Raw genomic sequence first — 25,618 nt, 5'->3', positions numbered from 1 at the left:
ACCTGTTGGAGTTTGGGTTCCTTGCCGCTGTCGCCTTTGGCTTGCTTAGTTGGGGACGCTTGACATTTGATATTCAACAGTATTCTTGACATTTATTCAAGTGCTTTGATCTGCCTGCATTGACACTATTCTTTAAGAGCTGCTGTGCAGCCAAATTATATACCAGGTATCACTGTAAAGCTGCTTTGACACAATCTGCATTGTAAAAAGCGCTATATAAATATAGGTGACTTTACTTGACCATGTAGTAAGACACGTTATGGCCATATTCCAGGACAACAATGTCAAGATTCATCAGACTCAAATTGTGAAAGAATGGTTGGGAGGAGCATGAAGACTCATGTTGACAGACTTCACACATGAATTGGCACCTCTGAGTCCAGACCTTAATTTCATTGAAAGTGTTTGGGATGTGCTGGAGTAGACTTTACAGAGTGCTCACCTCTTGCACTGTCAGTACAAGATCTTGACCAAAAATTGATGCACCTCTTAATGCAAATAAATATTGTGATGTTATTTCCATCAAGAGGTGCATTAATTTTTGGTCAAGATCTTGTATTGACAGTGCAACAGTATTGAGTATGCCACTTACTTTGCAAAAAAGAAACAAAAACAACCCTAGAGAGTGCACACTTTCACTGCATGTCAGGTGTAAAGCCCCAAAAATGTAATATTTAGTTGATTCTTAAAACTGGTAAAACTTTGCAAAAAGTTTGTGAAAAGAGAGTACACTCATCTATATTCAATGTATAAGAAAAATGTTTTTCTTACACATTGAAAAAGTCACCTTTTACTTGAGGATTACAACACACAACAATTTTAGTTATTAGTCTAAACTTCTTTTCAAAACCATTTCTAAGAACTTGTCATTGACCATTTATGATTACGGGTTTGTTCAAATGAAAACTACTTACCTGTCTTAGTAAGCACCATTAACTAACCTCAAAACGTTAGTGGAAATACTGGAGATTCACAGTAAGTGAAAACTCATCTGTACAGTACAAAATGGGAGAAGCAGTTCTTATTAAAGATAGATTGGACGCTCCTACCCCTGCAATCATATGTGCAGGTGATCATGATAATTACCCTTCTACAATACCACTTAATCAGTGGGGTGTCAAACTAGTCTGATCTAAACTGCTTTCCCTACAGGCCTGCTGAATGGCTTCGTTTACCCTTCAGGCACAACCTTAAATTATCTCCTTGCATGTAATCACTGCAATGTGATTAAAATAAATGCTTTGCCTACACATGCACTACATTTCAACAGAATTAACAGCTTTGGGAGGAACAAGTGGTGATAATTGTGGTGTTTTGGGCCATCTTTTGTGGAGAAAGAAGGGTCTCATGCAAGCACAGAGAAAACGTCGCAGTTCAGAGGGTATGAGCTCTGGGCGACGCACAATACGATAAGAGCGTTACCATGGCTACACAGGCACTGGGCCAAAAGGGTGGGAAGAAAGATCGCACATAGCTGAAGTTCATCTACTGAGCGTTTTAGCCATTTGAACCTGAAGAAAACTTTTTGCGCGTTGATAAATGTTCTGTGGCGGGAGCTAAGCGATGTGAAAAGTGAAGTCAATAGGCTTTGCTGTATAGCAGTCGTGATGCACTCAGGCTCAAAGGAAGATTTCACTTCTACCTCAACAGTTTTTGATCTGATTTCTGAGGTGATGTTCTGAAAGGCTGAAAGGAAAGGTCAGGTTAAGACAAGCCAAGAAACGTCATTTCAGGCACTCTCTTCCAAGGAAAGCAATGACCAAAGTACGTTAAGGTTTCAGACTTTACTTTTTCAGACACCATACCTCTCTTTTGAAAACTTCTTTTTAATAGACCATAGACCAAAACAGACCACATACTCACATTCAGTTAAATGTTTCTTTGTCAAAACAAAATCCATTAAAAATGGACAATATACAGTTATAAAATACAACAAGATTGAAGAAAACCTCACAGTACAGCAATAAGGTTGACAAAAATATTGAGAAGCAAGATAAATACACAAAATCTCTGTGTACATTGCTGAAGGATGAACTTTTGAGTCAAGGTGGGACTGATTTAACTTCCTGTCTTGTGTCAAACCACAGACAGATCCCAGTCCTGAGTATATAGGTCCATGTTAATTCATAGCAATGAATCTCACTGGCCACTTTCTTGTTGTCCAAGCATCTTTTTTAACTTCTTAAATTTATTTTTCCCCATTCTTTTCCTCAAGTTCCTCTTTTTACTTTTGTTTTTCTTATTAAATTGGCTCCCCTTTTTCTTCTCCACCTCTTCTACCCCTTTCGTTGAATCTCCATTCTGTTCTTTTACCTTCTGCTTTTTGTCAGGTTTCTCAACCTTTTTGGATGCTTCACCGTCCAACTTGGCAATTTTGGCTTTTTTGGGACCATCAGCTTTTTTATTCTGAGATTCCACTCCGGCTTTCTTCGTGGGCAGCTCCGATTTTTTCTGTTTTAATTTCTGATTCTTGCCCATGTTGCTTTTCGCTGGAGTAGAAGCAGGCTTCTGTTCCTTAGATTCTGGTTTTTGGATCTGCTTCGATGAGGCTGCAGTCTCCATTTTTGTAGATTCTACTTCATTTTCTGAAAAATAAATTTGAAATGCTAAAATCAGATAGCACATAAACAAGTTGTGGAAAACATGGGAAATAAGTACGTACCTGTGTTTTTTGGTGCTGTAGGGATGGTGTTAGACAGCTTCTTTAGCTTGGCCACAAAAAATCCATCCATGTTGTGGGAATGAGGGTAGAAACGGCGAGACAGTTTCAGAGAGGGATGGAAACGTCTCTCTTTGAATCTGTGGAAAAGAGATCTTATTTTCTAAGTGCACTTCATAATTTATTACGCTTTCTCAGGCAAACTCACTAATGTAACTCAATTTCTGGGAGAACAGCCTTTATTACTGTAGATGGATCTCAAATAAGGCCTTATTACCTGGTGAATCCCTCCTTGCCAAAGTCTAGTCCAGTGGGGACCAGCTTAACATTTCTCTTCTTCAGTGCGTAGTCCACCACCCACTCATTCTCTTCCACCTATGGAGAAGACAAAATCAAACCTTAAGAAATTCACTTCAAAAAATGAGCATATTTAGGAGGACATAAAATGCAATCATCCAGACATTTCCGTAGATTTTCATTCAATTACTCTCCATCCATCTCTTCCACCTTTCCTCTAAAATTTGCATTATAGAGCTGGTTTAAAAAGCAATATCTGGGTCAGTCCATGTCAAACCAGGCAATTAAAAAAGGTTTTTGCTGCACCAACTCAGATTTAGCTCATAAGTTGCTTATTTTTTGGTGGTGGTAAAAGTAAGGTCCGTCAAATATTTCTTGTAGATTCTAACACTTTCAGGCCCCTGAAGTGTTCATTATTTCCAGGCCAGAAGTCTCATGTGGGAAGCCATGTTCAGGGTATGATATCTCAAGTATTGTGATTCTGGCCTCTATGGAATTGGTCATTTTTTCCAGTCAAGCACAAATGGTTTTCAGTCTCCTCTTAGACACAAATATTTTCATAAAATGTGACATATTAACATTTTGAGTCCTTTGGAGAATCTTGGAAAGCTCCAAGGACATACGTTACTGTTCAAAGTTTGGGGTCCAAATATTTTCTTTTTAAAGAAATTGATATTTTTATTCAGCAAGGATACATTAAACTGATCAAGTGTGACAGTAAAGACATTTACAATGTTACAAAAGATTTCAATTTCAAATAAATGCTGTTCTTTTGAACTTTCTACTCATAAAATCATCCTGAAAAATGTCTCATGTGGAAGCATATGTGTAGCAATATTCAATTTGAAATGTAATGTGCAAAATTGCAATGCAATATGTAAAATGGCAACGTATTTCTGTATTTAATTTTACATTTTCCATACCATATGTGCAACGTTTGGAGCAAAATGATCATTCAAATTCAATAATATAAATTTACATTACTATTTACATAATTTAAATATATATTTTAATATTTTAAGTTTGAAAATTAAAATGAAAATGCATTACAAAAATGTTTAACACATATATATATATATATATATATATACATATATACACACATATATATACACACACATACATATATATATATATATAGAAAAAACTAATATTTAATATATAAACCTGTATATAAATGTGTATAATTAATATATAAACTGTTTATTGTATTTTTAGTAATATTACTATTCTTCAATAGCAAACATGCAAAAAATAAAACTATTAAATATCAGATATGTTTTGCATACTGGATATCAAACACTAAAATTAATAAATCATTTTTTTTATAAAATTAATCTATATTGGTCATTGGTCAAAAAAAAAAAAAAAAAAAAAAAAAAAAAAAACAATTTGACTCCATGTAAAACTCACCATAATAGAGCATGTGCAGTAAACAAGGTATCCGCCAGATGAAGAATCAGCATTGACAGAGTCAATAGCAGACAGGATGAGCTCCTTCTGCAGGTGAGCCGACCGAAGAATATCAGCCTCATCCTGAGAGAGAGAAATATTTCAGAGTTCTGAATGTGCAAAAACTAAAATCCTTCAGAAAAAAGGCTGAAAAGAATGAAAACAGGTGACTTTCAGAACAATTACCTTGCTAGTTTTAACTGCTGGATCTTTGGAAATGACTCCTGTACCTGAGCAAGGAGCATCCAAAAGCACTCTGTCGAAACCTCCCATCACCTACAATACAAAATACAACACCTCAGATTAGACATGCTTATGGGAATGTACAGAAAACTAATACATATACCAAAAACAAAACAGAATATTTCATTCTCAGTTAACCATGTTGTCATTAAAAATGCTTCTTTCAAAGAAAGAAAATGGAAAAAAAGGATGATGCAGACCTTTGGGAATTGTCTGCCGTCATAGTTGCAGATGACAGAGTTAGTGACACCGAGACGATGGATGTTTCCCACCACACTCTTCAGTCTGTCTGCATTAGCGTCATTAGCCACAATCATACCCGTGTTCCTCATGAGCTGAGCTGCATCACACAAATGATACACATTTTGGCTTTACACACACTCCAAAAACATTTCCTGATGCTTACTTTTTCACATAATGTAGAAAGGCAATAATGTGCATTATTTCTACATGACTTTTATTCTTTGGTGTATTCTGTGCCAATAAAAAAAAAAAGACAGATGAGCCGCTTTACAAAAACACAGCAGTTGGTGTGACAGCCATGGAGAAGCATATGCTCACCCATATATGTGGTCTTGCCTCCTGGAGCGGCACTCATGTCTAACACTGACTCCCCCTCCTGGGGAGACAGCGCCATTACAGGAAGAAATGATGATGCACCTTGCAGCATGTACTGGCCTGCCAAATATTCTGGAGTTGCTCCTGTATTAACAAGAGAATTACAATTAACACTTATAGTCATCACAAAAAAAAAAAAAAAAAAAAAAAAAAAAAATGGAAATGACACTGGAACTGACCTATGGGAACAGAAGAGTCATAGATAACCAGCCCCACTTTGGACCATTTCCCCAATGGATCCAGGTTTACTCCTCTGTTAATCAAAGCCTGTGTAAAAAAAACAACAAAAAAACAAGCTATTAGAACCAGAAGCCATTTCTGAACCAGACGGACATGTGTAAATGGCATTTTGGGTTTGATTACACCTATTAATAATGTCCATTTCAGGTCTTCCAATCAGAAGTGGTCAGACAGTCACAAAATGAATGGCACTTTCTTAAAAATAACGATTTCAAAAAGGGGGTTTTGCAGTGATGTCATAGAAGAACCATTTTTTGGTTCCCCAAAGAACCTTTCTGTGAACAGTTCTTAAAAGAACCTCTTTTCTTAGTGTAAATAACATTCTAAACATCTAAAGAACCTCTTTGTTCTATAAAGAACCTTTTGTGGAATAAAAATTTATGAAACTATAGATGCCAATAAAGAACCTTTATTTTTAAGTATATATTAAAATGAGTCTCAAATGCATCTCATGTGACCACGTGTCTCAGATTTTATGACTGTATACAGTATTCCAAATGAGTGTTGAAGTTGGCATAAAATGAAAATTCACTATATTTTGCAAGTAGATCTATTACAAATGATTCGTCTAGCATGCTTCATTTTTTTTAAACTTGTAATGTTAAATTAAAATGTCACAACTGGACAAACTCTTCTCTGATGACGTACGCTGGACTTGTCCAATCATTTAGTCCGATTAAACCCCACCACCCCATAATTGACTATAAGCTCGCATTCATTTTTCAGTGCAACATTCACATCTCAAAATCAAATCTATAACTGATGCACAGAACCAAGTTCCCGTCCTACATATTTTCTTTTTCAACAATCCATTATCAAATCCAATAAAATCTCACTACTTCAATTTCATTGCGACAATGATATTTACCTTTGCACTGTAAAATTTCATGAGCGAAATCCCATTAATGGGCATCCATTACCATAAATTTTGTGAGGGCAAAATTTCCCCCATGCAGATTTTGTATTCGGTTCAAGTTCATTGACAAATGCGCCGCGTTGACCAACAGAAAGCAGCTCGATTTAGAAGTGACCTCTGTGTGAGGGGTGCTTTGCACATTGTTACATTAACTTTGTAATAATCACAAAAATGTGATTATTTCAAGTGAGAGGCTTGATATTGTAAGCCGAAGTTCTATTTTAATACAATTTTGGATCTGCACGCTTCATATGAGAAAGCATGCCCTTGCATACGGGTGCACCATTTGTTCTGAAAAAAAGAGAAGAAAAAAAGCTAGGAGGTCAAAAGCACTCCATAAAGTAATTTGTAGTCGCATATGACATTTACCCTCAATGATCCAACAGCAGTAGGGCTGGGCGATATATCGCATGAGATTGTCACGCGCATTTCGTCAGTAAAGCCGGTTCCCTGATTACCGCTAAATCGCCATCACCTGCTTTCAAATTGAGCGGCATTTAATAGACCGAGCCGTAGTTCACTGACAAGCCACGCAATATCGCGTTCATATCGCAGATGAATTGCCTTCGATAATGAACGCGATATACGCAAAGCCCTAAACAGCAGCCTTCAAATGTGAGCAGAAGCTATGGTGAAATACTGTGAATTTTAGTTTATCCTTGATTTGAAGGATAAATATTCCGTAATATTTAAAATCAAATATTTTTTCAACTAAGTTTAATGGTGCAAAGCATCAAGTTATAAGTAACTTAGTACTTGATTACATCAAAACTAGGCTTTGTTCAAAAAAATCCTCTTTTGTGTAGTGTCATTATGATTATTTAACTGCTCCCGATTGAGACGGAGCGTCCCCGATCTCAAACTCTTGATCTTGAGCCAATGAGAGTGAGCAAGTGTCACCTACCGGATGTAGGATGCCACCGGATGCATTTTTAGCTAAAACTTAGCAGCCACAAACATGCCTCAAAAGTGGAGTATTGAGAAAGAAGTTAACCCATTTTCTTTTTATCCATTTTGTTTTTGTCAAAAACATTGTCCTCCATTTGTTTTTCTTCTCAAGTCACGTTTGATCTCGCGAGTCTCCGTGAGATCTCGGGTCACTGTGAAATAATTCCGGCAATCAACATGTGTGGTCTCGCAGGCTGGTCAAATCATGTGGTGTGTGCGTTCAGAGGATTATAATGAACGCACAGACAGTTTCGGTTGAAACTGTCATTATGTCTTTGGTCTCCCACAGTTTTAAAATCGGTTAATATTTGAAAATCTAGTGCAGGGGTTCCCAACCACATTCCTGGAGGCCCCCCAACACTGCACATTTTGCATGTCTCCCTCATCTAACACACCCAATTCAACTCTTGCAGTCTATTAATTAGCTGATGACTTGAATCAGGTGTGTTAGATGAGGGTGACATGCAAAATGTGCCACCACTGGAGTATAGAACCCAAGAGGCGACACTGACAGTTTTTGGGTAACAGCCACTAGATGGCGCTCTGGTAGGGCGGCCGCCATTATGGGGTGAAAATACTAATTGGACCATAGAATCCTTCACATCTTACTCACCCAAAATCTGCTAATTTCACTGCCAAATCAGAAGCGCAATAGAACAGTTGTTTAAATTAAGTCGCCAGTAAATTGTATGGCACCTACAGTAAATGTTGTATCGTCTTATGCTTTATTTTACCAGTTGTGGAATCCAACCATTCATCCATCTGAGGTAACAGATTTAGCCTACTTTGAGTATTTCCATTTTATGCAACTTTACACATTAATAGTAAATTAATAATTAATAATTAATAAATTTAAGATTTAATACATTTCAGACCTAGTGGAGTAATAGTAATAATAGTATCACTCCACTAGGTCTGAATTGAAATAGGCTATATTGCATGTTTTAATGGATCACGCTACAAATATAATTATCTTATAATACATGATGCATTGCTGTGTCTGTTATCGCATAATTCCCACTTTTGCTTTAACGGACGCAAGACAAAACTGCAAAATCAAGCTGTTATATTAATGTATTTATTGTCCAACATTCCCAATTTTTCTGATGCATGTCCTTAATTTAATTTCACATGTTGGTAATAATTCAGTGTTTATAATACTAATATTTGAACTTCAAAGAATTTTAACCCAAACTGACTAGGTTTCTAGAGAGCAAAGGTTTTGTGAAAAGAGTTGAAGACTTAAACACAAAGTGCGTAAAATAAACTAAAATGAATTTGATGATCACTAGTAATAGTATTTTATTCTGTGTTGTCATCATTCAGGCTGGATTTTAGCTTTAATGTACATTTTTTTAACAAAGCAGCTGATATTGCCATAGAAACTATTGGGCTACTGAGTCGCTTTCAGCACAAAATGGCGGAAACGCAGGGCTGCTGCTGGGCGCCGGTGTTGCAATGGAACGTTCTATTGACCGTCGCTTCTTGTTAGTGTATATTCTTTGTTAGTAGAGACTCCAAGACCTGAAATGGGTGTGTCAGACAAAGGAGAGATACAAAATATGCAGTGTTGGGGGGCCTCCAGGAGCGTGGTTGGGAACCACTGGTCTAGTGTGTCCTAGGCCTTATCAGCATTAAATTTTCCAGATCCGGAAGCATTTAACAAATACAATGCGTTTTCAACTAGCTCTAATGAGGTTTCTGTAATTGGATCACATTTTAGAACCCATATTTAGCACAATTCAATCACAAACCAGGCATAAATTAGACCTCTGATACAAAATATCACATTTTGGAAAAAGAAGGAAGACTTTCCACACCTGAGCCAAGTCTCTCCTTCTGGTTTTCAGGGTGTTTGTTCTGATGGTGACTGGCCGGTGAATTTCATTGGCCTCAAGAAAATCAATCAGCTGAAATTTAAAATTGTATGATGATTGATATGCAAATACAAAACCTTTCCAAAGTTTTACAAAGAATTATTTTCTGATATAGATGTACTGCCAATTCATATAGAGGTGGAGGGGGTGTGACCATCCACCCCTTCAGATCTTGACAGACAGTTACTTTATCCTGTTAGCATAGCCACACACCTTGTGAGGAAGCAGATGGGTGGTACTAATACAGGAAGCATCTACACTTCAGCAATTTCACTTGTAATAAAAGCGGTCATAGCAAGCTTATCATCACAGACTAAAAAGCAAGAGCACATACACAAACACACCTCAGAGAGGGGGAAAAGGTCCATGAGTTTGCTGATGAGGAAGTCGTTGTAGCTGTAATAGGTGCAGAGGTCAGAGCGCAGCAGAGAGAGATACTCTGATCTCTCCTTGCCCTCCTCTCTCTTCTCACTGAAGTGAGACAGCACATCCACATTATCTTTGATCCTCTGATGGATGGTCTGTAGGTCCATCAGTAATAGACCTACATACATGTGAGATGGAGGGTTAAAATACACCTCTAGATCAAATAATCTGTAGTTTGATGACATAATAAAGTTGGACTCACCCTCCTTGGCTCTCTCCGCTGCAGCAGGGAGTTTGAATTGTTCCGACTCGTGGAAATTTGCCTGCACAGTATCCTCTTCCTCCTCCCCCTCATCATCTTTCTTTAAATCATCCTGTTCCTCCTCTTCATCATCATCATCATCATCATCGTCACTCTCTGGTTTCATGCTTGCTTGTTTTTTCTGTTTTTTTGCAGCTTTCTCTATTGGCAGAAGCTGACAGGGCAGAGGATGATGGGACACAATAACGAATTGGTCTATGCTGACTGTTTTTTAAATATATATTAGTATAGAACAGTATGTAAAGATAGACATTTCAAACACCAGTCTTTGTCATAACCTCTCTACGTCATGTACTTCTAAAGTAAATAACCATTTTGCATTTTAAAACCAATTTTGATTGCTTAAATCTTGGCAATCTGATTAAATAAGTCAAGAAAGATGTTAAAACTTGCTCTTGATATCACTTGCATTTAAATCACATGGAAAGTCAAGCACACTCCACTGTGGGATACAATACTTTGTGCTCCAAACTTCACATATTTTTTAAAAAGTAGTAGGACATTCATATGTTTAATGGAGAAATTAAACATACTGTGCAAAAGTAATATGCTACTGATTTCGTTTCATACCTCTTCTCCATCACTGTCTTGTTCATCCCCTTCATCAGCACCATAGTCATCCACCATATCTTCATCATCATCCTCCTCCTCCTCCTCCTCCATTCCCTTGTGATCCAAGCCTTCTACAACATCATCATCATCATCATCTTCTTCCCATTGGCTGTCGCTGTCCTCATCTTCCTCGCATTGTTCAATCTTTCGTTTCCTCTGTGCTGGTTTGAGCCATTCACTATTTTCATCTGAGAATCCTGCAATAAATGTGAATTAAAGGCTTAGCTCACCCAAAAATGAAAATAATGTCATTTATTATTGTGTACAAAAAAAAAAATAAATGTACTAAAAACATATTTAAATCAGTTCATGTGAGTACAGTGGTTCAATATTAATATTATAAAGCCACGAGAATATTTTTGGTGCGCCAAAAAAACAAAATAACGACTTGTTTAGTGATGGCCGTTTTCAAAACTTCAGGAAGCTTGGGAGCATGATGAATCTTTTGTGTCGAATCAGAGGTTCAGAGCGCCAAAGTCACATGATTTCAGCCGTTTGGTGGTTTGACACGCGATCTGAATCATGATTCGACACAAAAGATTCATAACGATCCGAAGCCTTATGAAGCAGTGTTTTGAAATCGGCCATCACTAAAAAAGTCGTTATTTTGTTTTTTTGGTGCACCAAAAATATTCTCGTGGCTTTATAATATTAATATTGAACCACTGTACTCACATGAACTGATTTAAATATGTTTTTAGTACATTAATGGATCTTGAGAGAGGAAATGTCATTGCTCCCTATGCAGGCGTCACTGAGCCATCGGATTTCATCAAAAATATCTTAATTTGTGTTCTGAAGATGAACGAAGGTCTTACAGGTGTGGAACGACATGAGGGCAAGTAATAAATTACATTATTTTGATTTTTGTGTAAACTAACCCTTTAATTTATAAATCCGATGGTGTATAAACATTGTTACTCCATTTTAGCTTCATTTTTAAACCTTAATGTACCTTTTTTGGGCGTTTCCTCTTGTTTGGGTTCTTTGGTCACTTGAGTTCTCTTTACAGCTCTGTCAAAATGTAATAATATTAATAAAAAAAAAAAAAATAATAATAATAATAATAATAATAATAGACAAGTTATCAGAGAGCTAAGAAAAAAGCCCCCCCTCTCAAACTAAAAAATAATTTTACCGTTTTCTTGCTCTGCTTGAAAGTTTTTTGGGTCCATCATCTGTGAATAGAAGATAACCATAGTTATGCTATATGAAACATTGTAATAACGGATATATATATATATATATATATATATATATATATATATATATATATATATATATATATATATATATATAAATAATGAATTAATGAATAACACAAAGGCCAGTAAACAAATCACTCCAAGTATGTTTATGTATGATTTACCATCAACCAAAAACTTGGACAGCTCAGTTTCTGCTCCCTTCTGTTTCCTGGCCTTGCGTCCAGGTCCTCTTTTCACCTTAACGGTGGGATCCAACCTCCTGCCCATCACTGACACCTACAAAGTTGTTCTGGGGTAACAATAAAAGTAACAAATTTAACCGATTTCACCAGAAGAACAAAAAAAAAAGATAATTATAAGGTTAGAAGCACATAAACCAGTCCGGCATGTGGGTTGCCATGCCCCATGTGGCTTTCATACTATATGATAAGACTTTAATGAAAACATACTTATCTACACAATTCAATGCTGTTATTGTATTAAAATAAATGTCTGGCTTGTAATCGTGACAAACACTACTTTTACTTGGATAACTAGATGTTTGATTGTCAGATAGGAGCGTGATGCGGCTTCAACAGTTTAACACAGGTCATGCTCACATTCATAAGGTCAATAATATGCAGGACCATCGTGTTTAGAATACTGCAGTAAATTCAATGCCATGTTTAGATAGCATACATTTGGTTGTATTCTGCGCACCATTCACTAGCACGCTGCAAACCACGAGACTAGCTTACACGCGATTAAGACACAAACAAATAGTAACTGTAAACCCAACAGATACTCACTGTTTAACAAAGACGAGTTCTTGCGATTATCCCGATCTTCTCTAGAACACTCCGACAAATTTTAGTTTTAATTTGCTAAAGTTGCCAGAGTACATGTGACTCTCTCATGCTGCCGTGAACTAGCGCACATGTGACTTCAGCTGCACACGTTGGATTTCCGGAAGTTGTAAGCGATGCCCGATTGATGAACGATTCATTCTTCGGAGTCGGATCTTTTCTAAATCCGTTGATTTTTTTTCTTAGCATTTTTGAGGTAAACCGAGGTTTAAATTAATGTACTTTAATAGCCGAACATCACAAACAAACACACGAAACACAGTTTTGATAAGCATTTTTATTTATTTAAATACGCAATGTTTCGAGCCAAAAGATGTAAATTAAATTAAGTCCAAAATGTCCAAACTGAATTATGGTTGCAACAAACTTAAGTGGGACACATGAAGATCTTTATTTAAAAACTTTTTTCTTCAAATAAAGAAAGTATAACAAAAATATTACAAATTGGCATAAAACTTACACTTAAGGTAACTTAGACTTAACATAGAATACAAAAAAAGTCTTTAAAAAAACATATTAATAAATATAGATTAAACATAGGGGATAAAATAAAAACATTATAATAAATTAGATTTATCAAATAAATCTAACAAAATTCCAGCTTTTTTATTTGTTTTTAACAAAGTTAAAAAGAGTAGTCTCAATAATACTGTAAACAATCTACATACTGTAAAAATCTACATTTGTGAATAAAATTCTTAGTTAACAAAAGTAAAAATTATATATATATATATATATATATATATATATATATATATATATATATATATATATATATATATATATATATATATATATAAAAACTTTAAACCAGCAGCGAGTGGGATTCTGATTAATCGCTTTTGAACCGGTTCTTTAAACCGAACTGTTTGAAAGAATCGATTCGCGTAAATGAATCAGACACCCGATTACTACTTCCGTCGCACACATTCTGCGAAAGCAATTCGCTATTTGAAGTTGTCGGAGAGCTTAAACTCAAGAAAGCTGGCAACTTTCGAAAACTAAAACTAAAATTTCTTGGAATTTGCATAAATACAACTACCCCTTCAGCCACTGCCATGGAGGACGAGTGGGAGGAGGAGGAGCAGCTGGTTGTGGCGGAACTGTCCGGAATGATCAGCTCTGATCTGCTCTCCAGTCGCCAGAGCACCTGTAAGATAGTGGACATTGACAGCGAGCAGCCCATGATGCAGGTGGGCCGGTATCTGTTCGCCGGAGAATACGAGGACGCCATCGGCACATGTGTGATTTTTGAAGAGGATGGTGCAGACTCTAAACCAGCCCTTAAATACAAATGTCACACAATGAAGAAACTGATGCTGCAGCGGACGTTTCTGTCCGAGAGGAAAGAGGACGAGCCCGTCTCTAACCGCATAGAGGTGCTGGCTCTCCACGATGAAGAGTCGTTCGGCCGGAAGAGTGCAGTTTGTCACTACCTGGATCCGATAGACACAGAGAAATCGGTGCTAGACGAACCTAAAGACTGCGAGGACCCAGAGATGAGCGACGAATCAGCGGATGAAGTTGAAGAGACTGAGACTGACGCGGGAGCCACGCTTTTGGACAACTCTGAGGAGGCGATGAACGCCAGCAGCTCTTCTGTACTGACGGCTACACAAGAAAGGGACGATGGCTCTTAAAGACTGCTCGATTTCTGACGATGTACATTCTGCGTCGTGTAAATATATGCTCCCTGGTTAATAAAAGTTTTGTATTTTGTAGTCCGGTATGGATATTTGTCCTATTTTCTATAACTGTTATAAATAATAGTTGCATAAATAATTATGCACAACAGATCTATCTATCTATCTATCTATCTATCTATCTATCTATCTATCTATCTATCTATCTATCTATCTATCTATCTATCTATCTATCTATCTATCTATCTATCTATCTATCTATCTATCTATCTAGTCTGTCTGTCTAATCTGTCTATCTAATCTATCTAATGTCTATCTAGTCTGTCTATCTATCTATCTTATCTATCTATCTAATCTGTCTATCTAGTCTGTCTATCTAATCTATCTAATGTCTATCTAGTCTGTCTATCTAATCTATCTAATGTCTATCTAGTCTGTCTATCTATCTATCTTATCTGTCTATCTAGTCTGTCTATCTATCTATTTTATCTGTCTATCTATCTATCTTATCTATCTAATCTGTCTATCTATCTATCTTATCTATCTAATCTGTCTATCTAATCTATCTATCTATCTATCTCTATCTATCTAATCTATCTGTCTATCTAATCTGTGTCTATCTATCTAATCTATCAATCTGTCTATCTATCTATCTGTCTGTCTATCTAATCTATCTGTCTATCTATGTCTTTCTATCTATATCTGTCTGTCTATCTATCTGTGTCTATCAATCTGTCTATCTATTTATCTGTCTGTCTATCTAATCTATCTGTCTAAATTCAAATTCAAAATTGCTTTATTGGCATGACTGTAAATAATACAATATTGCCAAAGCATACATAAAACAATAATAAAAACATCTGAATAATAGAAGAAAATATCAAATATTATAATGCTATCAAACATAACTTAAACATAAATTAACAGTAACACAATAGAACATGTCTGAACATATCTATCTATTTTTTATTTATTTGATATTACACATCTTTTTGTTCTAAGACTTTAAAGAGGTGGTTGATTATGAGTTCACTTTTTTAACTTTAGTTAGTGTGTTATGTTGCTGTTAGAGCATAAACAACATCTGCAAAGTTACCAATCTGTCATTTTACGCCGGACTGCTTCACAAACGAGGGTCAAATCAACGCTGGATTTGCACAAAAGATTAACAATGGTGGCACTGCCACATGCTAGTCGATGAGTTGAGCCAACACCGGGAAGTGCGGGAAGCGTATCCTTTAATAGAGACATCTCACCTCATGAATATAATAGCAATGAATGCACTGAAAAGCCCTCGCGCTCATATACGTCAGATATCAATGAGAGAGCGAGAGAGCACAACGCTGCACGATTAATCTTTAAAAGATCGCGTTCTCGATTTCATCACCCACATGATCTGATTCCTAAATGACAACGATTCGCCCGTGTGTATTAAACCTTTGACAAAAATAAAATCACGACATTCAAATCTGCGTTCGCGCTGCCGTTGATCTGAAGAGAGTTGTCATGTGTAAGGTTAGATATAAATCATTATTTCTGTGTGACAAATATTCCAATTATCACAGAAGTATACAAAAGTTTATTATTCAGATAGAAACGCCGATGTTACCGATCAAAATATAATAAATCACCTTTTGAAAGTAACTGGACTTCAAATGACGACTGTATTGATTGCATTGTTACGCCACTAGGTGGCAACAAAAATCACTGAATCATTCTTTCAGAAACAAGTCTTTCTGAATCCAACTTACAAAAATATTGTTTCACCTGTCTGGATCTTACATGTGTAAAACTTTACAATAAATTTATGAACTAACCATGAGCAATGCATTTGTTAATCTTTGTTAATGTTAGTTAATAAAAATACAGCCATTCATTGTTTGTTCATGTTACTTCACAGTGCATTAACTAATGCTAACTAATACAACTCTTGATTTTATAATGTATCAGTAAATGTTGAAATTAACATTAGTAAAGATTAATAAATGCTGTAGAAATGCAGTTCATTATTAGTTCATGTAGTTAACTAATGTTAACTAATGAACCTTATTGTAAAGTGTTAGCAAATATGAGATTAACAGTCTGTTAAATTCATTTTACAAGAATAATAAACACAAAAAGGACTGTTTGAGTCGAGTATTGTGCATTTTTCCCTTGCTACCATTTTTTATTAGTTGTTTAAATATTTTAATGGAACCGGAATCGTTAGGCAGAACCGGTAAATTTTTTTACGACTCCCAAACATAGTGCCATCTGAAATTGACTTCTAAAATGATAATTTTTATCAGACTCCTATGTTTAGGTTCATTCCTTTTAACGGCAATCAATAAGTCTTTTTCATTGCCATTTAAGTGAAATAACTGAACAATCATTGGAGCCTGATAAAAATGATCATTTTAGAAGACAATTTGGAAACACTTTACATTAAGGTTCATTAATATTAGTTAACTACATTAGTTAACATGAACTAATAATGAACTGGACTTCTACAGCATTTATTGATCTTTGTAAATGTTAATTTCAACATTTACTAATACATTATTAAAATCTTGTTAGCATTAATGCACTGTGAACATGAACAAATAACTAAAGTTAACAAAGATGAGTAAATACAGTAACAAATGTATTGCTCATGGTTAGTTCATGTTAGTTAATACATTAACTAATGTTTAACTAATGAACCTTATTGTAAAGTGTTACCGAAAATTTGTTTTTTTGCAGTGGAACTCAAATATTCCATGACTTTTATATTATAACAGATTTCAGCTCACTGTTTAAGGGTATTAATTGCCCAGTTCTTTTCCTGTGTGGACTGAACTTATGAACATTTTAGACTCCTGAATGTAGAAATAACGGTGGTGTAATTTTGTGTTGCATGTGGAAAAAAATGTCCCAAATAATAGAAAAACTGCAAAAGCAACTTGCCAAAACGTACAGATGGCAAAATAAAAAATAAAAAAAATACAAAATCTGCAGTAGGAACTCAAATGTTTAAATACACTGAAAACTGAAATGAAAAAATTGAGCGAGCTTGAGTCCTGTAAGGAAAGGTGCCAAGTGTGGACAAAGAACAGGCAAAAGAAAGAACAAACCCAGTAGGGAGAATCAACATCAAGCCGAGACAGAAAAAAAAAAACTGTATAAATAACATCTAAAGCACAGTTCAGGATAAAGGAAGCTAAAGGGGCCAGAAAGACTGAGCACAAGAAGAGAGACTGTTTTTGAAGTTGTGTAGACTCATAGTGAGAATAGAGAATATAAGGATAAAGCTGGAGTACAACATGGTTTTAAAAGAGAATTTTAAACATCCATCTTAGTATAGTGCTGAATAAAACCAGTTCTTATTGTTTATTGTAATGAGAAAAAGTGTTGTTTTACATTTCAGGAATAGATTTAAATGCAAATCTGGGTTTATTACTAATGTATAAACTTATACAAAAAGACATTTAAGTTTAATACTCCACATTTTAAAGAGTATAACTGTTTGCTTCAGTGTGTGCTAAAATTGTTACAATTTTGACATGAAATGTTCTCCTCAGTTGTGACGTCACATAACAATTTTTGCTCAAAGGAATGAAACACATACACACAGAACGCAATCCAAAGGTCTGTTCCTCAATCAGGCATAAACATGACAGTTAATAACAGTTTGGTTTTGTCATAACACTCCCCAGACCTCCTCAAACGCTGAACACATCTTGGCACAGGTCAGAGCTGCAGATAAAGGATAGTTACTGATGGACACCGTCTTCTCTGTGTAGTCGGCATTCACCTACGTCAGGATGGAGTGACAGAGTTTAGTGATGATACATAATTAAATTTTAGTTTGTGAAATAATTTTCTATGCATGGAGAGTATATTTCAGACTCACTGTTCCATGTGCAAATGCTCCAATGACAATAGCGGCAGGTCCATCTTTAGGGACGATTGTTCTGGGACATACAGCATCTCCTGCTTTGAACGATGTGGAAAATCGGGGGCATCCAGGTGGCAGGTGGTCCGACACTGGATTTCTAATGAGCTTCAACAAACGTTGAGAGCCATCAGCTGCTCTCACACTCATCTTGTGCAGGAGCTGGACTATAGGAGGACAAATAGTAGGAAACTAAACTTATTCTGAATTCAAGATACAGCAGGGTTTCTTTTTTTTTTTTTGCATTACAAGGTAACACTACTTACAATTACGGAAGAGGATTAGGGCCAAGCAATAATAAAAAATAAAACCATCTCGAGATTAAAGTTGTTAAATTTTGAGAAAAAAAGTCGAGATAAAATGTTGAGAATAAACTCGTTAAATTATGAGAAAAAACTCGTAAAATTTTGAGAAAAAGTCGAGATAAAATGTTGAGAATAAACTCGTTAAATTACGAGAAAAAACTCGTTAAATTTTGAGAAAAAAGTCGATAAAATGTTGAGAATAAACTCGTTAAATTACGAGAAAAAATTGTTAAACTTTGAGAAAAAAGTCGAGATAAAATGTTGAGAATAAACTCGTTAAATTACGAGAAAAAACTCGTTAAACTTTGAGAAAAAAGTCGATAAAATGTTGAGAATAAACTCGTTAAATTACGAGAAAAAAATCGTTAAATTGAGAAAAAAGTCGAGATAAAATGTTGAGAATAAACTCGTTAAATTACGAGAAAAAAATCGTTAAATTTTGAGAAAAAAGTCGAGATAAAATGTTGAGAATAAACTCGTTAAATTACGAGAAAAAAATCGTTAAATTTTGAGAAAAAAGTCGAGATAAAATGTTGAGAATAAACTCGTTAAATTACGAGAAAAAACTCGTTAAATTTTGAGAAAAAAGTCGAGATAAAATGTTGAGAATAAACTCGTTAAATTACAAGAAAAAACTCGTTAAATTTTGAGAAAAAAGTCGAGATAAAATGTTGAGAATAAACTCGTTAAATTACGAGAAAAAAATCGTTAAATTTTGAGAAAAAAGTCGAGATAAAATGTTGAGAATAAACTCGTTAAATTACGAGAAAAAAACTCGTTAAATTGAGAAAAAAAGTCAACAAAATGTTGAGAATAAACTCGTTAAATTACGAGAAAAAAATCGTTACATTTTGAGTTAAATTACGAGAAACTCGTTAAATTTTGAGAAAAAAGTCAAGATAAAATGTTGAGAATAAACTCGTTAAATTACAAGAAAAAACTCGTTAAATTTTGAGAAAAAAGTCGAGATAAAATGTTGAGAATAAACTCGTTAAATTACGAGAAAAAACTCGTTAAATTTTGAGAAAAAAGTCGAGATAAAATATTGAGAATAAACTTGTTAAATTACGAGAAAAAAATCGTTAAATTTTGAGAAAAGTCAACATAAAATGTTGAGAATAAACTCGTTAAATTACGAGAAAAAAACTCGTTAAATTGAGAAAAAAAGTCAACATAAAATGTTGAGAATAAACTCGTTAAATTACGAGAAACAAATCGTTAAATTTTGAGAAAAAAGTCGAGATAAAATGTTGAGAATAAACTCGTTAAATTACGAGAAAAAACTCGTTAAATTGAGAAAAAAGTCGAGATAAAATGTTGAGAATAAACTCGTTAAATTTTGAGAAAAAAAGTCAATAAAATGTTGAGAATAAACTCGTTAAATTACGAGAAAAAAATCGTTAAATTGAGAAAAAAGTCGAGATAAAATGTTGAGAATAAACTCGTTAAATGACGAGAAAAAACTCGTTAAATTGAGAAAAAAGTCGAGATAAAATGTTGAGAATAAACTCGTTAAATTACGAGAAAAAAATCGTTAAATTTTGAGAAAAAAGTCGAGATAAAATGTTGAGAATAAACTCGTTAAATTACGAGAAAAAAACTCGTTAAATTGAGAAAAAAGTCAACATAAAATATTGAGAATAAACTCTTTAAATTACGAGAAAAATCGTTAAATTGAGAAAAAAGTCGAGATAAAATGTTGAGAATAAACTCGTTAAATTACAAGAAAAAACTCGTTAAATTTTGAGAAAAAACGTCGAGATAAAATGTTGAGAATAAACTCGTTAAATTACGAGAAAAAAATCGTTAAATTTTGAGAAAAAAGTCGAGATAAAATATTGAGAATAAACTCGTTAAATTACGAGAAAAAAGTCGAGATAAAATGTTGAGAATAAACTCGTTAAATTACGAGAAAAAAATCGTTAAATTTTGAGAAAAAAGTCGATAAAATGTTGAGAATAAACTCGTTAAATTACGAGAAAAAACTCGTTAAATTTTGAGAAAAAAGTCGAGATAAAATGTTGAGAATAAACTCGTTAAATTACGAGAAAAAAATCGTTAAATTTTGAGAAAAAAGTCGAGATAAAATGTTGAGAATAAACTCGTTAAATTACGAGAAAAAAACTCGTTAAATTGAGAAAAAAGTCAACAAAATGTTGAGAATAAACTCGTTAAATTACGAGAAAAAAATCGTTACATTTTGAGTTAAATTACGAGAAACTCGTTAAATTTTGAGAAAAAAGTCAAGATAAAATGTTGAGAATAAACTCGTTAAATTACAAGAAAAAACTCGTTAAATTTTGAGAAAAAAGTCGAGATAAAATGTTGAGAATAAACTCGTTAAATTACGAGAAAAAACTCGTTAAATTTTGAGAAAAAAGTCGAGATAAAATATTGAGAATAAACTTGTTAAATTACGAGAAAAAAATCGTTAAATTTTGAGAAAAGTCAACATAAAATGTTGAGAATAAACTCGTTAAATTACGAGAAAAAAACTCGTTAAATTGAGAAAAAAGTCAACATAAAATGTTGAGAATAAACTCGTTAAATTACGAGAAACAAATCGTTAAATTTTGAGAAAAAAGTCGAGATAAAATGTTGAGAATAAACTCGTTAAATTACGAGAAAAAACTCGTTAAATTGAGAAAAAAGTCGAGATAAAATGTTGAGAATAAACTCGTTAAATTTTGAGAAAAAAAGTCAATAAAATGTTGAGAATAAACTCGTTAAATTACGAGAAAAAAATCGTTAAATTGAGAAAAAAGTCGAGATAAAATGTTGAGAATAAACTCGTTAAATGACGAGAAAAAACTCGTTAAATTGAGAAAAAAGTCGAGATAAAATGTTGAGAATAAACTCGTTAAATTACGAGAAAAAAATCGTTAAATTTTGAGAAAAAAGTCGAGATAAAATGTTGAGAATAAACTTAAGAATTACGAATTTGTTCTCATAATTTAATGACTTTTTTCTCGTAATTTAATGACTTTATTCTCATAATTTAATGACTTTATTCTCAACATTTTATCTCGACTTTTTTCTCGAAATTTAACGAGTTTTTTCTCGAAATTTAACAACTTTAATCTCGAGATGGTTTTATTTTTTTTATTATTGCTTGGCCCTAATCCTCTTCCGTATACAATAGTAGTAATAATAGTAAATTATGTATAATTACAAATAACTAACCCTAAACATAACCCTATAGTAAATACATGTAGTCAATTAATATTATTTGTGTAATTACTCTGTAACAACCTTAACTAAAATAGTGTAACCCATTAAAATACTGATATTAGAGTCAATGTGCAAATGGAGCCTCCATGTGAATTTACCCATGAGTCCACAAAATCGTGCAAATGTGCGAGGAATTCTTGTCTGTGGGTTGATCTCGATCAAAACGTTCTGCTCTGTGTGAATGTACACTTGCAGCAGTCCAGCTCTGTTCAAAGGACTGTCCAGTAACATAAGCAGGCACTGTGGGAAAGCAGACATGACATTCAGAGGGCAGACAAAAAAAAAAAAAATCTCATGGTTTCAAACAAACACCAATGGTCAAAATCACCAGAAAATCCTGAATCCAGAAAGATGGCTTGTTTTCTTCATTTAACTTCATAATGTATTCAAAACCTGCATATCATTTGGACCCCATGGTATGTAAGCTTATAAAACAGTCTTAACTTTGTATTTTTTCAAATAAAACCATATTGTATCTCATCAATAACTTCATTAATGAGTAAATGTGCAAAAATGTTATTACCATATTATTACCTTTTTAAATATTCATTTTACTTGCATAAACTTTCAGTTTCAGATTAAAAGAATATCAATTTGTCATGCTGCATTGTTTATCAACAAAATTCAGTCCCAAAAGTATGTGAGAGATATGGAAGATGGGATAAATGTATATTACAAAAGTATTTTGAGACAAAAATCTAACCCATAAATGTTATATATATATATATATATATATATATATATATATATATAAAAAACACACTGCCCTCCAAAACTTTGGAAACACCCCTGGCTGGATGATATCAGCATAAATCCTTATCATTTTTTTGGTGCAAATACATTAAAGTAACTTGACATTATTATTGAAGACCAGCAATCATAATTTTCATTTTGATTACATAATAATTGCAATATATACATGTCAAAGTCAGATATGCCCCTTTGCCAGCTGTGATGCCTGGTTACTGGTTTAAACTTGGCCCAGGTTTGTAAAAGATTTTTGGGTCAGCACACCTTAAAAATCTAAAATTTAAGTTTTTTCTATGTATAAACTGTTTATATAATAAAATATGTTTTTGTAGTTTGTGTTGTCCCTTATCAGTGCAAAATTATCGCAATTTAAAAAGGATGTCAATAAAAAAAATAAAAAAAATAAATAAAATTATATATATATATATATATATATATATATATATATATATATATATATATATATATATATATAGACTGCATAACTGAAATCATTTTGTAAAGCTTCAGTTGATGTTCTCTCTAAAACTATGCTTTACTAAAACTATACAATTTGTATGTATCTCTAAAAAAAAGAAGAAGAAAAAAAAAAAGAACGAACCCCAGTGCATTATGGGGTTAACATGGGCATGGTAATATTGAAATAAATTGTTTAGATGATGAAAACTAAACACATGAACGCGCATTTCAAACACTTGGATCAGATGAGTTTACCTGATGCGTGATATCGGGGCGAATCTTTCCAGGGTCTCTTCCATTCTTTATTATCATACTCTTATGCTGATCACAGTTCAGCAACTCGAATGTCTTTCCAACCTGCACAGACATACGTTCATATTTAACTGTTGAAACATACGGTTATGACAACTATTAGTGGCAATCCAGTGAATAACACCCGCTCCAACACTTTAATATTTCGATCTCTACCGAGCCTCGTTGCCTTTTACCTTTACGGTTTCAAGCGTCGCTCCTTCTAAAACAACAACAAGACGCTTTTCCGTCATCTGATCGTGCAGACTTTTTTGCTGTTTGGCCGGTTTTGGTTCATATTCATCTAAATGCTCCAGACCACGCTTGTCTCCAGCGCGTGCAGCCATGTTGACACAAAACTACGACACATCAAATGTACGTCACAACAACGCGTTTGGTTTGTTCAGAGTGGCGCACGCTGATGACGGTCTCTCTGCATAGTTAAAGGTGCCGTAGAATGAAAAACTGAATTTATCTTGGCATAGTTGAATAACAAGAGTTCAGTACATGGAAATGACATACAGTGAGTCTCAAACACCATTGTTTCCTCCTTATATAAATTTCATTTGTTTAAAAGACCTCCAAAGAACAGGCGAATCTCAACATAACACTGACTGTTACGTAACAGTCAGGATCATTAATATGTACGACCCCAATATTTGCATATGCCAGCCCATATTCAAGGCATTAGACAAGGGCAGGACGTCTGGATGTGCACAGCTGAATCATCAGACTAGGTAAGCAAGCAAGAACAATAACGAAAAATGGCAGATGGAGCAATAATAACTGACATGATCCATGATATCTTGATATTTTTTAGTGATATTTGTAAATTGTCTTTCTAAATATTTTGTTAGCATGTTGCTAATGTACTGTTAAATGTGGTTAACGTTACCATCGTTTCTTACTGTATTCACAAGTGATGGGAAACCGAGGCTTTCATCAAATTGTGCCGAAAAAAGGTTCATTACTCAAAGCTTTTAACACAGTGCACATTAGCGACATCTGGTGGTCAGACTTGTTTTCTACACCATATCTAACAAATCAAGGAGCATCTCTACGGTTTGAAAAAGCACATGACCAGACAAAGCTTCGGAAGTTTGTGATATACGGAATCACTTTTGTCTTGGATCAATACAGTTCTGTCTGATCTAAACTAATCTCATCTAAATTAATTTGTGACAATGAGACCACAACTCATGTGTAGCCTATTCAACAGATTCACATATTGATCAATAATATAAAATATACAATGTGATCATAGTTGATTATTTTGGATGAGTTGTTTAACCCTTATATTCTGTTTGGGGTCTCTGAGACCCCAGCAATAAAACATGATTAAATGCATTTTCATTTTATGAATCAAGTGAAGCGCCAATTTTTTCAAACCAGCTGTCCCGATTTTCCAATAATGCATGACGTTTGAAGCTTCAAACCTCATCAATCACGTGGTATTGTCATTTCGATATAAGCAGCGGTACAGTGTGTGATACAATAGAGCTTTGAAAACTGCGTCGGAGCATCGGAGCCCCGGTATCAACCGTCCCATCATTAGTATTCACGGAGACAAGAGCCGTCGCTATTTTCATCTTTAAACACTTGCAGTCTGTATAATTCTTAAACACTTCATTCTTTATAAATCTCTCCAACTGTGTGTAATGTTAGCTTTAGCCACGGAGCACCATCAAACTCATTCAGAATCAAATGAAAACATCCAAATAAATACCATACTCACGCAATTAGACATGCTGCATGACGAACACTTTGTAAAGATCAATTTTGAGGGTTATAATAGCTGTTTGAACTTAGTTTATGTTGTTCAAGGCAGTCGCGAGCTCGGGGGTGGGGGAGCACGAGAATTAAAGGGGCGCAGCCTAAATTGGCGCATATTTAAAGGGATAGTTCACCCAAAAATGAAAATTTGATGTTTATCTGCTTACCCCCAGTGCATCCAAGATGTAGGTGACTTTTTTTCTTCAGTCGAACGCAAATTATGATTTTTAACTGCAACCGCTGCCGTCTGTCAGTCAAATAATAGCAGTAGATAGGAACTTCAACTATAACAGTAAATAAACCTTGCTTAGACAAATCAAAATTAAAGGTCCCGTTCTTCGTGATCCCATGTTTCAAACTTTAGTTAGTGTGTAATGTTGTTGTTAGAGTGTAAATAAAATCTGTAAAATTTTAACGCTCAAATTTCAATGCCAAGCGAGATATTTTATTTAACAGAAGTCGCCTACATCGAACGGCCAGTTTGGACTACATCCCTCTACTTCCTTCTTTAATGACGTCACTAAAACAGTTTTTTGACTAACCTCCGCCCACAGGAATACACAAGAGTTACATTTGTAGAGTGTGTTTGTCGCCATGTGTCGAAACGCTGTTATTTTCATCCCGCAGTCCAATCACCTTTGTTTGGCCTT

The 25,618-nt window shown here is 34.5% G+C and overlaps 3 protein-coding genes and 1 non-coding gene across 4 annotated transcripts; 1 reads left to right on the top strand and 3 right to left on the bottom strand.

The window, feature by feature from the left end:
* Positions 1–1,775: 1,775 nt before the first annotated feature.
* nop2 (NOP2 nucleolar protein homolog (yeast)) lies at positions 1,776–12,698 on the bottom strand. The gene is made up of 16 exons (XM_067392911.1): positions 12,547–12,698; positions 11,920–12,047; positions 11,689–11,728; positions 11,506–11,564; positions 10,509–10,747; positions 9,879–10,092; positions 9,595–9,794; positions 9,194–9,283; positions 5,449–5,536; positions 5,213–5,353; positions 4,852–4,991; positions 4,595–4,684; positions 4,370–4,492; positions 2,937–3,034; positions 2,663–2,799; positions 1,776–2,585 (listed from the first exon to the last, which is right to left on the bottom strand). The coding sequence occupies exons 2-16, from the start codon at positions 12,023–12,025 to the stop codon at positions 2,140–2,142; spliced, it is 2,211 nt and encodes a 736-aa protein (XP_067249012.1). The 5' UTR covers positions 12,026–12,047; positions 12,547–12,698; the 3' UTR covers positions 1,776–2,139.
* Positions 9,360–9,501, bottom strand: LOC137002405 (small nucleolar RNA SNORA29). Its single transcript, XR_010891862.1, has one exon. It is a non-coding gene; the product is annotated as a small nucleolar RNA SNORA29 (small nucleolar RNA).
* An 825-nt stretch (positions 12,699–13,523) lies between the features above and the next one.
* gtf3c6 (general transcription factor IIIC, polypeptide 6, alpha) lies at positions 13,524–14,294 on the top strand. Its single transcript, XM_067392897.1, has one exon. It carries the CDS (start codon positions 13,662–13,664, stop codon positions 14,241–14,243), a length of 582 nt encoding a protein of 193 aa, XP_067248998.1. The 5' UTR covers positions 13,524–13,661; the 3' UTR covers positions 14,244–14,294.
* Positions 14,295–17,491: 3,197 nt separating this feature from the next.
* On the bottom strand, positions 17,492–23,609 carry emg1 (EMG1 N1-specific pseudouridine methyltransferase). Its single transcript, XM_067392885.1, has 5 exons — positions 23,393–23,609; positions 23,160–23,261; positions 21,794–21,935; positions 18,118–18,326; positions 17,492–18,018 (listed from the first exon to the last, which is right to left on the bottom strand). Exons 1-5 carry the CDS (start codon positions 23,540–23,542, stop codon positions 17,905–17,907), a joined length of 717 nt encoding a protein of 238 aa, XP_067248986.1. The 5' UTR covers positions 23,543–23,609; the 3' UTR covers positions 17,492–17,904.
* Between the last annotated feature and the right edge of the window lie 2,009 nt (positions 23,610–25,618).

Source organism: Chanodichthys erythropterus, chromosome 2 (assembly GCF_024489055.1).
Source record: "Chanodichthys erythropterus isolate Z2021 chromosome 2, ASM2448905v1, whole genome shotgun sequence".
Classification (NCBI taxonomy): Eukaryota; Metazoa; Chordata; class Actinopteri; order Cypriniformes; family Xenocyprididae; genus Chanodichthys; species Chanodichthys erythropterus.
Note: the sequence above shows the minus strand (reverse complement) of the source record. Positions and strands in the feature narration are given on the sequence as shown.

Bases quoted from the DNA above. Each gene is read 5' to 3' on its own strand.
- nop2 (XM_067392911.1), bottom strand. From the start codon at position 12,025: ATGGGCAGGAGGTTGGATCCCACCGTTAAGGTGAAAAGAGGACCTGGA. The intron at 4,992-5,212 runs GTGAGCATATGC...TGTGTGATGCAG, and splicing joins AGGCAAGACCACATATATGG to CTCAGCTCATGAGGAACACG. The intron at 3,035-4,369 runs GTGAGTTTTACA...TCTTCTCCATAG, and splicing joins ACTGCACATGCTCTATTATG to GTGGAAGAGAATGAGTGGGT.
- gtf3c6 (XM_067392897.1), top strand. From the start codon at position 13,662: ATGGAGGACGAGTGGGAGGAGGAGGAGCAGCTGGTTGTGGCGGAACTG.
- emg1 (XM_067392885.1), bottom strand. From the start codon at position 23,542: ATGGCTGCACGCGCTGGAGACAAGCGTGGTCTGGAGCATTTAGATGAA. The intron at 21,936-23,159 runs GTAAACTCATCT...GCTTTCCCACAG, and splicing joins GCCCCGATATCACGCATCAG to TGCCTGCTTATGTTACTGGA. The intron at 18,327-21,793 runs GTAAATTCACAT...GTCCTCCTATAG, and splicing joins ACGATTTTGTGGACTCATGG to TCCAGCTCCTGCACAAGATG.